This window comes from Sapajus apella, unplaced genomic scaffold (assembly GCF_009761245.1).
Source record: "Sapajus apella isolate SASKATOON/1434 unplaced genomic scaffold, GSC_monkey_1.0 scaffold174, whole genome shotgun sequence".
Taxonomy (NCBI): domain Eukaryota; kingdom Metazoa; phylum Chordata; class Mammalia; order Primates; family Cebidae; genus Sapajus; species Sapajus apella.
The window spans coordinates 1,130,850-1,143,530 of record NW_022437114.1 but is presented as its reverse complement, the minus strand read 5'-3'; the positions used below and the strand labels follow the sequence as shown (position 1 = coordinate 1,143,530).

The window sequence follows — 12,681 nt, the reverse complement described above, 5'->3', positions numbered from 1 at the left end:
GGTGGCATGAGGAGAATCAGCTGGTGAGGCTGAGGCATGCGGAGTCTGCAGAGAAGTAAGGCAAGAGCCTCAGGCTGTGTGGGGTGGTGCTGGCCTTTGGCAGACAGGAGACCCAAGCTCGGCCTCTGCTGGGACTTGGAGAAATGGCAGGGGGTTGCCCTGGCAGAGAAGAAAGGCTCTGCATCACTCTTCACACCTCTTGTCCTGGGACCCACACAGCTGGCCTGCCCATACCAACACAGGCAGTTGCCCCTGGAAACAACCCTTTCCTCCTCCCTTTCCCTATATCCCCTTTGTTTCTTCTTTCACTTGTCATTCTCATAGGCACGGTGCCAGCTACTGGAGATACCTAGCCCTCACAACCCTATGGGGGAGACAATAGAGAGATCACAGTAGAGTGTTAGCTGTGGTGATGGGGGCAGGGAAAATGTGACCATACAGAGAAGCCTGTCCAGAGTAGGTATTGCTGGCGAGGACAGGTGAGGCTGAGCCAGCTGGTAAAACTTTAGGCCTGCCAGCGGCTGGCTTTTGACATAAGTCAGGGAGTGGTGGAAGATGAGGCCTTAAAGTTACCTAGGGGCTAGGTGATGAAGAGTCTTAAATTCTGAAGGCATCAGGAGGCTGGGGAAATGCATGAGGCCAGGGAGCAATAGGACAGGGTGTCCTTTAGTGGCTACTCTGCTGCAGCATGGAGGGCCTGGCAGGACAGATCACTGTAGTTGTCCCACAGGAGAGGACAGAAGAGGCTTCTCCAGGTGTCTTTTTTTCAGACTGAGCGGAAATTGCTGAGAGCATGTCAGAAGCTTGGAATGCAGCCAGGGAGTTGGTGGTTTTGATCTCCAGGCCACCTTTCCAGGGCATGGGCCTCTAAGCTGAATCCACCTTGGCAGCCTTGATGAACTGCTGGTCAGCCACACCCTCTGCCTTCCTCTGCCCTGCCCCATCTGGCTCTTCACCCCACAGACTGTGGCACCAGTTTCTCTTTTCTAGCTCCTGACGTCCCAGATTTCCATCCCAACGAGAGACCCCTCGGGACCGTTCCTCATGTCTGTGGACCACTGTTTCTCCATCAAAGGCCAAGGCACTGTGATGACAGGGACCATCCTCTCAGGCTCCATCAGCCTCGGTGATAGTGTGGAGATTCCTGCCCTCAAGGTCAGTCTTTCCTTGTCCTCCCTTCTGGCCTCCTCCCTGGCAGCAAGGGAGGGGGGCCATCCCTTTGCCTGTTCAGCTGCTGAGCCTGCTGTGCCTCTCCTGTTACTCGCAATACCTGCTCCACCCCATCTCCCCTCCTGTGCTCCCACCCTCTGGCTGCCTGGCCCCACCTGGCTCCAAGTCTCTCACCTCTGATTCTAGGACTGCTGCTCTCCCTAATTCTCATAACACCTGTTTATTGAAGGCCTATGATGTGCCACAAGAAGGTGTTCCCAAGTAGGTGGTCTGTGTACATAAAGAAACTGAGGCTCCAGAAGGTGAGGTGGGCTTGAGATCACATGGTCAACAAGTGCGGCTGCTGGAGGGCAAACTTCCCTTTCTGCCCCAAAGCTGTGTGTCAGAGTGGCAAGTATGTGTGGAGTTATTCCTGGGTACCTTTTTCTTAACCACAATAATTTCAAATTAAGCACGATGTGAATCTTGTGTTGCTCAGAGTCATAGAATCTGGAAGAAATCCAGGTCAGTTTTGCACTCCTGATGGCCATCGGCAAATGCTGCGCTATCCTCCTGAAGACCTGTGAGGAGGATGAGTGGCAGATGCCTCCCCGTCACCCTTCCTTCTACAATGGCTTGGCTCTGATTTAAAATGTGTCTAGTGCCTTGATATTCCCCTTATTCAGAAGGCATTTTTAATAGCTTTACTTTATGGGACAAGAGTAACTTACAGCGTCTCTGACTGCCCTCCCCTTCAACAAGAATAAAGGTGGGGAACACAGGCTAGTTAGAACTCCTGTGAGACCTTGCCAGGAATGCTGGGATCCGGGGCAGTTCTCTAATCCTTAAAGAGCCTGCAGTGCAGGGAAGTCGAGGGGCTCAGCCCTGTGGACTCAGCTAGCTGCTAGAGAGGCTTGAATGTGCATGATTTCAGTTTGCATGCTAACTGGGAATGGCTACCTGGAGGCTGTGTTGAGGCATTTTAAGGTTATCTGGCTCACTAGGTGTATTGGTTAGGGTGCTCCAGAGAAACAAAGCCAGTGGGAGATACCGATATCTAGGTATCTGTAGATACACAGGTAAAGATACATAGATGTAAATATTTAGATATCTGTATCTCGTATTGATTTTGTTTTGCTGGAGAACACCAACTAATGCACCCAATATTTGATGCAGATAGATAAATAGATATGTGTTTTAAGGAATTGGCTTATACTATTATAAAACCTGGCAAGTCCAAAATCTACAGGGTAGACTGGCAGAATTGAGGCCTAGGGAAGAATTACAGCTTGAAGGCCATTTGCTGGCAGAATCTCCTCTTCTCTGGGGAGGTTAATCCTTTTGCTCTTAAGGCCTTCAACCAATTGGATGAAGCCCACCTACATTATGGGGGTCATCTGCTTTACTCAACACCCACCAATTTAACTGTTAATCTCATCTAAAAACACTTTCATAGAAACACCAGGAATAAAATTGGAACACTGTGGCCCAGCTAAATTGACACAATGAACCATGTCACTCACTGGGTGAGAGGACCACGATAGCAGCACCTAGCCTGAGTACGGGAAGTAGAGAGGGGCCCTGCTGGCACCCATGCTTTGTGTATGCCCTCCCTGGTCCAGAGCAGCATGGTTGGGTATAGAGAAGGGGCATTTCATGGAAGGCAGGCATGAACAGTGTTCCCCCAAGTGAAGGCAACTTCAGGTTTCAACCCCCAGCTCATTTTACAGCAGTGTGGCTCCTACTTCCTCCTACAGGGGCTGGGGGTATTAAGGAAGAGTCTCCTAACCAGAAAGGACCAAACAAAAGATAGGACTCAACTCTGGCCAGGTTCCAGGGCTCCTTGGATCAAGTGGGGGGAGTCAGAAGGCAGGGCCACACCATATCTAAGGAGCCCTGGAATCTAGCCAGAGCTGGACACTGTGAGTCAGAGTTCCCTCCTCTACCTACTGTCATAGCCTCCTCTGAAGACCATTGGTCCCAGAAAAAGACTACTTGAATAAAATCTAGTTTAAGCCAGGGACTGAAAATGCAAATCTTAAAAAATAAAGCAAAAAATTATAAAAGTAGACTTAGTTTATATTTACTGAAATGAAGATTACTTTTGTGACTGTTTGCAGATTCTTCGCTAGAACAGAAAATGAATCAGTACTAAATTTCTTTCCAGTCTCTGTGCCCTCTAAGTCAGACCTCTGGCGGCCACCCTGACCTGGTATCCCTTCTACTCTGGGAGAAGACGTGCTTGCAGCTTGGGAGAGGAGCTGGGAGTATGAAAGAGGTGTCAGAAGAGGGCTCCTGGGAAGTGGGGTAGACTGAATTGTGGGTACCTGAGATTCTAGAGGGAGAAAAAGGTTTTTGATAAGAGTCAGTGGCTGCAATGTTACGGCCAAGGGCATGGAGAAGGGCTGACGCAGAGCTAGTCAGCAGTGGTAAGGAGGCAGGAATGTTCAAGTGGGGTCCTGTTCTAAGCTATTTGGCCACCCTCTTTGTCCTTATAAAGGTAGAACTTGCCTATCAGGATGCCAGTTACTGATCTTCAGTACTTGGGCAAATGGCAGGTACTTGGCAGATATAAATTTAATTCTCCTTTTGCTTTTGTGCACCTGTTTTTCCCCACCTACTTTTTAACACTTTTGGTGTCTACTGCCTGATTTAATTTACTAGTCAGGAAAAGCAGAACTTGTAAGCAATGTACTCAGACATTTGATTAAGGAGATTTCTAAGCAAAGCATGGAAGATGCTACCTTGTTTCTCCATTGATGTTTATAGTAAAACATGAGGAGAAATGAATCAATTGAGGAAGAAACTGTTAGCATACAGGAATAAGCACTTGATGATTTGGGAGATTCTTGGTCCATCTGGATTGCAAAGGATGTTCAGGTTAGGAAATTCACTGCTAAGAAAGCATGTCTTGGAGAGAAGGCCAAAGGTGAGCCTGGACAACCTTCTGCGGAAGAGAGGAGGTGTGTGACACACAGATCCAATCAAGCAAGTTAGCGGCAGCCAGAAATAGAGACAGACTTCTATAGAAAGGATATGCGGAGAGCCCTCTTGGCTAATGGCATGGACCCCTTGATGTATATAAGAGGCCTTCAAGGATTTTGAGAATCTTATACCAGCAAGAACACTGGACTGAAAGGGACAGAGACTTGACAAATGAATAAAAAGCTGTCAGACTTCTGGGATTCTACAGGCAAGAAACACACTGATAGAACAACTCAGCTACAAACACATATTATCCTTCAAAAACTAAAAAAGAAAGAATGGCTCTGAGGGCAGGGCCATACACAGAAGCAGAGGCTAATGGAGTGGCCACAGAAGGCCAGTCTCAGATACTGAAACCTCATGGAATTTGTCCTGCTGTGTTTTAAACTTGCTTGGGATTAATGACCCTTGTAGTTTTTCCACCATCTCCCTTTTGGAATGTTGGAAGTAGGTAACTTGTTTTCTAGGTTGACAGATGGAGAGGCATTTTGCCCCAGGATAAACCATATCTAGAGTCTCACTCCTACCTGATTAGGTGACTTACATGATGAGATCAGGAACTTTTGAGCTGATGATAATTTAGATGAGATTTTGGACTTAATGATTTAATGGGCTGAGAGTTTGGGGGACGTTGGAAGAGGTGAATGTATTTTGCATGTGGGATGGATGTAAATTTTGGGTACCAGAGGGTAGACTACAGTGGGTTACATTGTAGTCCCCAAAAATATGTCTACCCAGAACCTCAGAATATGACCTTTTTGGAAGAAGGGTCTTGCAGATGTAATCAAGGTAAGGCTCTTAAGAAGAGATCATCCTAGAATAGGGTGGGCCGTAAGTCCAATGACCAGTGTCCTTATAAGAGACAGACAAGGAGAAGACATGGAGAGTCATAGAGAGAAATCTATGTAAAGACCAAGGCAGAGATTAGAGCTGTGTTGTTCTAAGCCAAGGAGTGCCCATGGTTGCTGGCAGCTCCCAGAAGCCAGGAGAGAAGCATGGAGATGAGTCTGCCTCGGTGCCTCCATGGGAACCAGCCCTGCTGACATGTTGATTTGGACTTCTGGCCTCCAGAACTGTGAGAGAAGAAATATTTTGTTGTTTTATGATATCAAATTTGTGGTAATTTGTTATGGCAGCCCTAGGAAATGTACAAATTTTGCATGGAAAGGACAGAAATCAGAAAAAGACTTAAGTCCTTTCTGATCCTGGCCAGTCCCTTAACTCTGAGCTTTGGCTTCCTTGCAGGGAATCAATACTCCTGCTCACCATCTTGGGCTACTGGGGGTGACATGACAGAACTGTGGCATACTGATGGTCAGCGCTGCCCATTCCTTTCTTTCCTAGCATGCCCATCTCACAAGTGAAAGAACCTAGACCCAGGACCTTAAGCAACTGGACAGCAGAGCTGGGACTTGAAGTCATTCATCCAGCTCTAAAGACCCAGCCCTGGCCTTGTGCCCTGATGCCACAGGAGTCCCAGAGGAGACGCCTGGGCTGGTAGTGGTGCCTCTGCTTCAGGGCAGGGCCTGCAGTCCCCATGGCAGCTCTGTGACCATGCTGCTGTGCTCTGCTGAGGCCTTGCCTGGGCTTTGGCATGTATGAAAGCCCATTTCAGCAGAGCCTGAGGTCCAGAACTCCTGACCTCCTCTCACCCCTGCCCTCTACCAGCCGTGATTGGTGGTCAGTGCCTATTGGGCATGGGGATATGGCGGGCCATAGCCCTTTTTCCAAACACAGTGACATCCCTGTCAGATTTCACTAATAGACTTGGACACATCTGACCGCTTGAACTCCCTTGGAGGCGGGACACAGCCATTCCAAATAAACAGTCACATTCCCCTCCCGGCCTGGGCTGGCCTGCGGAGCCTGCCATACCCTGGCCCCCATTTCTGTTGCCCAGGTCTGTTCCCAGCTGGGGCCAATTAGCTGAGCAAGAAAATGTTGGGGAACAGGGAGTGAAGGAGAAAAAAAAATTCCTTTTAGCCCCTAGAACAGTTTAAAGGCCTGAGAGTCACCAGCTTTCTGCTCAGGTGTTTTGACTCTCTTGATCTTCAGCCTGAGAAATCCCTCTGGTAAGATTTGATCTTTGGGGGTTCAGTCTAGTGATGTGTCTGGTGGTGATTGACTATCAGGGTTGTAACATCAGAAACTGTTGAAGCCACAGACCATGGAGAAAGAGAGAGCAGGGGTGGGAGTGCAGAGAGACTCAAGGCAGGCACGGACTAGCTCTGCGGCCACAGGCAAGTCACTCAACCTCTAAGCATTTCACTGGTTCAGCTCAAACTTGGGATGACCCCTGTGTGCTTGGCTCTGTCCCGGACCTCTGGAAGATGGGGCAGGGTGGTGGTGTGGTGTGGACTAGGGATAATGTATGTAAGGTTCCTGCCATCTAGGAGACACACAAGCTTTAGCTGGTACTCTTGTCATGTTTATTGTCGCCATTTGACATTATTCTCGTGGAATTTTTGTTGTGGGCTCCAGAAGTAGTAAGTGGCAGGGCACCTTCCTGGTTGTAAGGTCCTGTGCAGGGCTACTAAGTGATTTATTGAAATGCAGATATGCTTTGCAGACCCCACTATGGTTCACTGTGAATTCAATCAATGTTCTGATAATGATGACAAACATCATTAGCTGTATTTGGATACCTATTTAGTTGATAAAGCTTTTAGAGAAGAGTTCAGAATTTGATAGCATTATTCATCCCAAATCAAGTCTATATTCAGATTTATTTTCTTTTTTATTGAAAACCCCCAGAAAGGGAAAAGAAAACCTTAAATACTGCTAGGTGTTTTTACATTTACCTTTGCCTCTGCTCTTTGAAGCTAATCACAATGGTAAGATAAGATTATGACATCTGGAAAGAATCCATTTTCTTGCCCAAACAAGCCTGCAGCTTTGAATCATCCAGATCTGCCCTTCCTCCACCTCTAGCAATGCTGTGCGCTCCCCTTCCCAGAGGAATGCTGCATTGCTTCCCTCCTTGGAGCCCTTTGGAGCTGTCCCCTGCCTGCAGTGTGCTCACTTTCCAGCACAGCTCAGGGCTCACATCCTTTGGGTACAGGTATGCCCCGTCCTGTGTGCTGCCTGATTCTGCATTTGTCTTTGTGCTTGCATCTGCTATGGACCCCGGTCTACCTGGGGGCAGAGGCTGAGTCTCCTCCATCTTTGTATTCTCAGCATCCATCCTGGGCTTGGCCCAGGCAGGCCCCAAAAAATATTTGGTGAAAAGAATAGTAGGAAAAAGCCAATAAAACAAGTCATTTTTCAGTAGGATTTTGATTGGAAATAGGTAATGAGTGGGTTGTGTTTGGCGTCACTGCCACCCTGGGCTCAGTGGTAGAAACCCAGAACTGGGCAGCCTGCCACTCCCTGCTGGGACTTTGCTCCTGTCAAGGCTGTGTCCTGATGCTCTATCAGTAATCAGCAGTGGAGATGCTCCCGGTGTCCCTGTGCTACCTCATTCTGGGAGCAAAGACTGTGAATCAGGTGCCTGGGGCTGCAGAGCTGGCTTTCCAATACCTGTGGACATCAGCTCTCAAGGCTGAGCTCCCTCTGCTGCCATGTGTTTTTATCTAAAGAATGTTGAGTGACTTTCATCCTGAACTATTTTCTGTTCCAGAAGATACTTAGAGGAAGGCAGTTTCTGTGCATTAGATGTTTCATGGTTGTCTGGCTTTTGCCAATAGAAGTTTATGGATTCTGCTTTGTATGCCCACATGTGCCTGTGCACCAGATGCACAGGGTTGGAGTTCCCTGGGAAGGAAAGAAGGCAGAGAAGGAAACCAGGAAGGTTTTGGGAAAGCCAGAGGAAGCCGTGCTAGGCTCTTTGAACAGATCAGCCTACTCTTTATCGTCAACCTCAGGAGGGGCCTCGCAGATCAGACCCTTCCTCTGCAGTTCCATGGCCACTGCTCGGGTTCAATCTCCCCGGGGCTTGCAGGGCCGCTGCTGTGGCATGCTGCTCCTCCCCCTGCCTCCTGGGTCTCCCTCTTGAGTCCAGCCCAGCCCTGCTGACAGAAAGGCCTTGTTGCTGTCCTGCTCATCTGTCTGTGGGTCCTCATTGTCCCCAGGATGAAATCTAAAGTGCATGGCACAAAAGGCCGAGCATAGCTCTTCATTATCACCTGTCTGACCCCAGTTTCTTGTCTTAGAGCCTCATAAGATCTCCCACTGCTCTCTGTGTATCAGGCAGTATTCTGGTTTCAAAGGACAGAAACCCAACTTCACTTGCCTTAAGCAGGATAGGAAACAAATAGGCTCAGGGCCGGAGATCTCGATGTCATCAGGAGTGCTGGCTGGCTCCAGATCTGGCTCTGCCTTGTATGTGGGTCACACACTCAGGTGGCACCTTCCCTGGCATAATCCCCACAGCTCTGGCTTTCCATATTCTCCTTCAGATCCAAGATGCAATACTCTTTGTGGTTGACTTCTGAACATCATACGATCCCATTATTCGTCCTGGCAGTGGAACACCCCTCCCCTGGCAGCAGCTTGTTATCTGACTCTGGCCAATGATATGTCAAGGGACATCTCCTAGGGGTATGGGGAAAGGCTTTTCTGCTTTTTGGAACTCAACAGGAAAAAGACAGCTTTTCTCCTTCACTGGACATTGAAGGGAGGAAAGATGTGACACCTGGACTCAGGCTGAATGGCCACCTTACTCCCAACCTGGAAGTGCACAGAAGCTGGGAGACAGGAGAGCTGCCCAGAAGCACAGCCTGTACCTGAGGGCTGCTGTGTATCCGCCCCGCCTCAGAACTTCATGTTTCGTGAGGGCTCTATCTCCACACGGTTCCAGTCTGGGCGATCTGTTGCTTTGGGGCCAAAGTATCGTTTATAAGAGAAGTGAAATTTCTCCATTTCACTTCTTATCCCCACGGCTCTGGCTTCCCATATTCTCCTTCAAATCCAAGATGTATGCTGCCCCTGGTCTGGTTGGACGGGAGCTCATCCCTGTGTCTAGGACGAGTATAGGGCTCTGATTGGGCCGGCTGGGTTACATGTCCACCCTTGGAGCTGGAAGGGACAAGGTGGGAGGGATGGTTCACTAAGGTAGTTGGGGTACTCCTCAGAAATGCAGAATAGCTGTCGGGCAGGCAAAAATGAGAGGTATCCACTGGCTTGGTACTCCCAGGGGTCTCCACCATCACAGCTCAGGTGCTGGATACAGACGGACTGTGATTGAGTCCTGCCCATCACTCACAAGGGCAGTTACTTCCCCTGGCTTCCTCCGAAATTTGTCATGAGGATTTGACAAGACCTACATAGTGTGCTTGCAGCAGGACTTGACATAGGCCTTACTGTCTTTATCACCATCCCGTACAACTCTGCATCTTGTCTTTTCTTTATTTAATAGGACTTTTTACTTGGCCCATGGAGTGCAGAGACTCAGGGTGGGGTGGTTTGAGCTCTGCATGTCCTGCCCGCCCCCGGGATCACTGAGCGTCTGTGAGGTCTTGCCTTTCTCCTGGCTTGAGGATTTGAATCACACCTGCAGCCAAGTTGTAAAATCCTGTTGTCTCCCAAAGGAGGCATGGCTCAGGAAGGACAGTCAACAGGCGCGGATGAAGGTTGACCTCACAGGAGGCAGGGAACTCAGGAAGGCTTCTCTTTGTAGGTGCTGTTGTCAGAGATCAATGCCAGGTGTCCTAAAGCTCTGGCAGGTTGGAGGATGCTGCCTCTGCAGGCCTTTTTCCTGTGGAAGCCTCAAGCTTGTTCTTAACCCCCAAACCCCAAATGAGTGGCATGCCGTTTCCCATCAGGCCCCTGAGAATCTGCTGCAGCTAGACAAACTGCTACCAGCATGTGCTTTCAGAAGACCTGTTTTCCTTTAGTGCTTTCGTGTGTGGGTCTCCCTTTATTTCCAATAATGGTTGTTTATGCTGAGCCTAACTGCAGAGATGGTGCTGATACCCACTGCACACACTGAGCCCAAGGGGTCTGATTGCTCAGATGCTGGTGGATAAAGAAGGCTGCCACATCTGGCTTATTTGGGGTCAAGTATTCTCTAGTTTGGCATTTGATGGTGAATTCTGAAGTGGAGCCAGGGATTGCAGGAGCAGTGAATTTTGAAGTGAAGCCAGGGATTGCATGGCATAGCAAGTGAGCCCCAGAGTGGACAACAGCTCAGGGAGTGTCTATTAGCCATTTTGTTGTGTGCACCGGCTCTGCTCTGAGACCCTTACATATATTCATTCTGGGCTTTCAGAGATATTCTGAGGAAGGTGTGATTATCCCATTTTATACGGGATGACACAGAAACACAAAGATGTTAAAAGTTTTCCTCAAGCTAATCAGTGAAGGACCCCAGATTCAAGCTCTGTCAGCCAGCATCCAAGGCACGTGCTCCTCACCCTGCCTGAGCTCTCTGGGTGGGTGTCAGGCGGCTGCAGAGCCCTCAGGACCTGCCCCTGCCACATGAACTGAATCAGCTCCAGGGCACCCCCAACTTGAGGTTGCCAGAGCTGCTTTTAGAGGTGTTGCTTTGTGCTGCCTTATCCTTCTTCATGGCTTCCAGGGGGCCTCATTAAGAGGCTGGCTGGAGTCCTGACCTGCAGGCTACTGTCCAGGCAGAGGGCACAGCCAGCTTCTTGTGCTGAGAGGGGCCTGGGCCTGTGACAGGGGTCTGTCTGTACTCCTGATAGTCCTAAGCATTTCCTACAATCTACTGCAAGGATGGCACTGGGTAGCCCAGGCAGGGTTGGAGCAGGGGAGAAATGGCGGCTGTAACCCGAGAGGTGTCTTCTTAAGGAAGGAGACAGACAGGAGTAGTGCTGTCCCACTGCTGAGGCAGGGCGCCTTTATAGAGATGCCAGCTCAGTCTGGTCGTTCTTCGTGTGTTTCGAACCTGGTGCCCAATGCATCTAGAGTCCCACTTGGTCCTGGGTTGACCTACAGCCTCCCAATCCTTTGATGGGGCTCTAGTGCTCAAGACCACAAATCAAGCCCTGCTCCAGCTCAACCAGGCTCCCCCACTGTAGATTCCTGCTCTTAGGCCAAGTGGATGTCTTAGGATCCCACCTCTCCCTTGCTCACCCCAAAGCCTGAGTGCAGCCACCACTGAAACATACCCTGCCCTTTCCAACTGATTGGCAGTGTTACAGAGAAGTGACAGCAGGGGGTTGAGAGCCACTGGGCTTGGGTTTGTAGCCACTTACTGGCCCTGTGCTCAAACGAGTTCTCTGAGTGCGCTGGGCTTTAGCGTCCCTGTCTGTCAGTGGGGATGACCACACTGACTTCCTCTGAGTTGCAGGGAGGAGGAGGAGGAAAGGAACAAGCTGTTCTAGAGCACTCACGCATATAGGCGCCATCACCACAGGAAGCCTCAGCCCCTGCATCCCACCTGCACCCTCTAGGTAGAGCCCTGGCCGTCAGGCAGCACCCAGTGGTTGCTGGGGGAGCAGATGTGGAGGTGGCAAATTTGGGGCAGGTGGTGAGTGTGGCCAGCCTCTGGATATCCCCCATAGAAGGTGCATGTTGAGGGAGCCCAGGTCGGTGTGGGCCCTTGCCTAGGGTGGCCCAGGGCAGCCGTAGCACCCTGCAAGTTGTTGTATGAAAACCACTCTAACTTATACATGCTTTTGGGTGATATTAAATGAGTTTTATTGTTTCTAGGACAAGATAGGGACTTGATTAGAAACAACATTTATGGAATGCCAGTGCTGGTTCCCATCCACTGTGCCCTGCAGGAATGCAGGGTCTCGGGTCCCAGGTATAAACGGCCAGCTGTGTTGTGACTGTGGCAAGTCACAGCCCTCTGTGTGGCCAGGCCACCTTCTTAAATAAGTAAGAACAGCCTTCAGGTGGGAATGGTCCTTCCTGAGGGCCATTTGCTTTCACAATCTTGTTTACTTTCAGTAGTCAGTTAAGCTTCAAGGGGAAACTGTGACTCAGGCTGGTGGAATTGTCAGATGCAGAAGCAGTGAGTGAGATGGATGCGGGCTTGCTGGGCTTACCGAAACTTGTATGCCTATAGGCCTCTGGGGGTGTAGTCATGTCCTCTCTTTAGCTGTGGGCTGCAGTCCCTTTGGAATAGGACATGAGGGGTCTAGCAGTGACCTGAGGATTGATAGGACTTAGACACTGGGGCCCACAGCAGTTTCCTCTGCTGGGAAGTTAGTGCCCAGCCAAGGTGACAGTCCCAGATGGGAGTGGCCTTTACCCAAAAAATGCTGGGTAAGTGGCAATTGACAGTGCCAGGCTGTGCCCAATGCAAGCATGGGTGCTGCCTGGTCCACAAAGGAGTATCTGGTCTTTGACTGTCTGAAGACCACTGCCTTTCTAGGTTAGAAACAAGCTTTGGTTCAAATGAAAGTGTGGACAGGGGCTGTGTGACCTCAGCTTGCACACCCATGAAGCCAGCCCTGCCCACAACCATTCCAGACTTTGTTGATGCATGTCATGTTGGGGACTGGAGTTCCATACAAAGATGAACATGTGACTTCCCCATACAAAGGGGAACATGGCTTCCAGAGTGCAATGGGAGCACTGGGAGGGCCTCCAACCCTGCTTCCCATGCGAGGTGACTGAAACTAAGTCTCAGAGAGG

General features: G+C 49.8%; 1 protein-coding gene across 3 annotated transcripts in view; it reads left to right on the top strand.

Annotated features, from left to right (window-relative positions):
- The window catches only part of EEFSEC (eukaryotic elongation factor, selenocysteine-tRNA specific), a 257,463-nt gene that overhangs the window by 115,543 nt on the left and 129,239 nt on the right, over positions 1-12,681 (top strand). For 2 of the 3 annotated variants that reach the window (XM_032267951.1, XM_032267954.1), the window contains exon 4: positions 991-1,155. The exons of the other annotated variant lie outside the window; for it this stretch is intronic. In XM_032267951.1, coding sequence (XP_032123842.1) covers positions 991-1,155 — 165 coding nt within the window. The remainder of the gene's footprint in view (positions 1-990; positions 1,156-12,681) is intronic. 3 annotated transcript variants of the gene reach the window in all.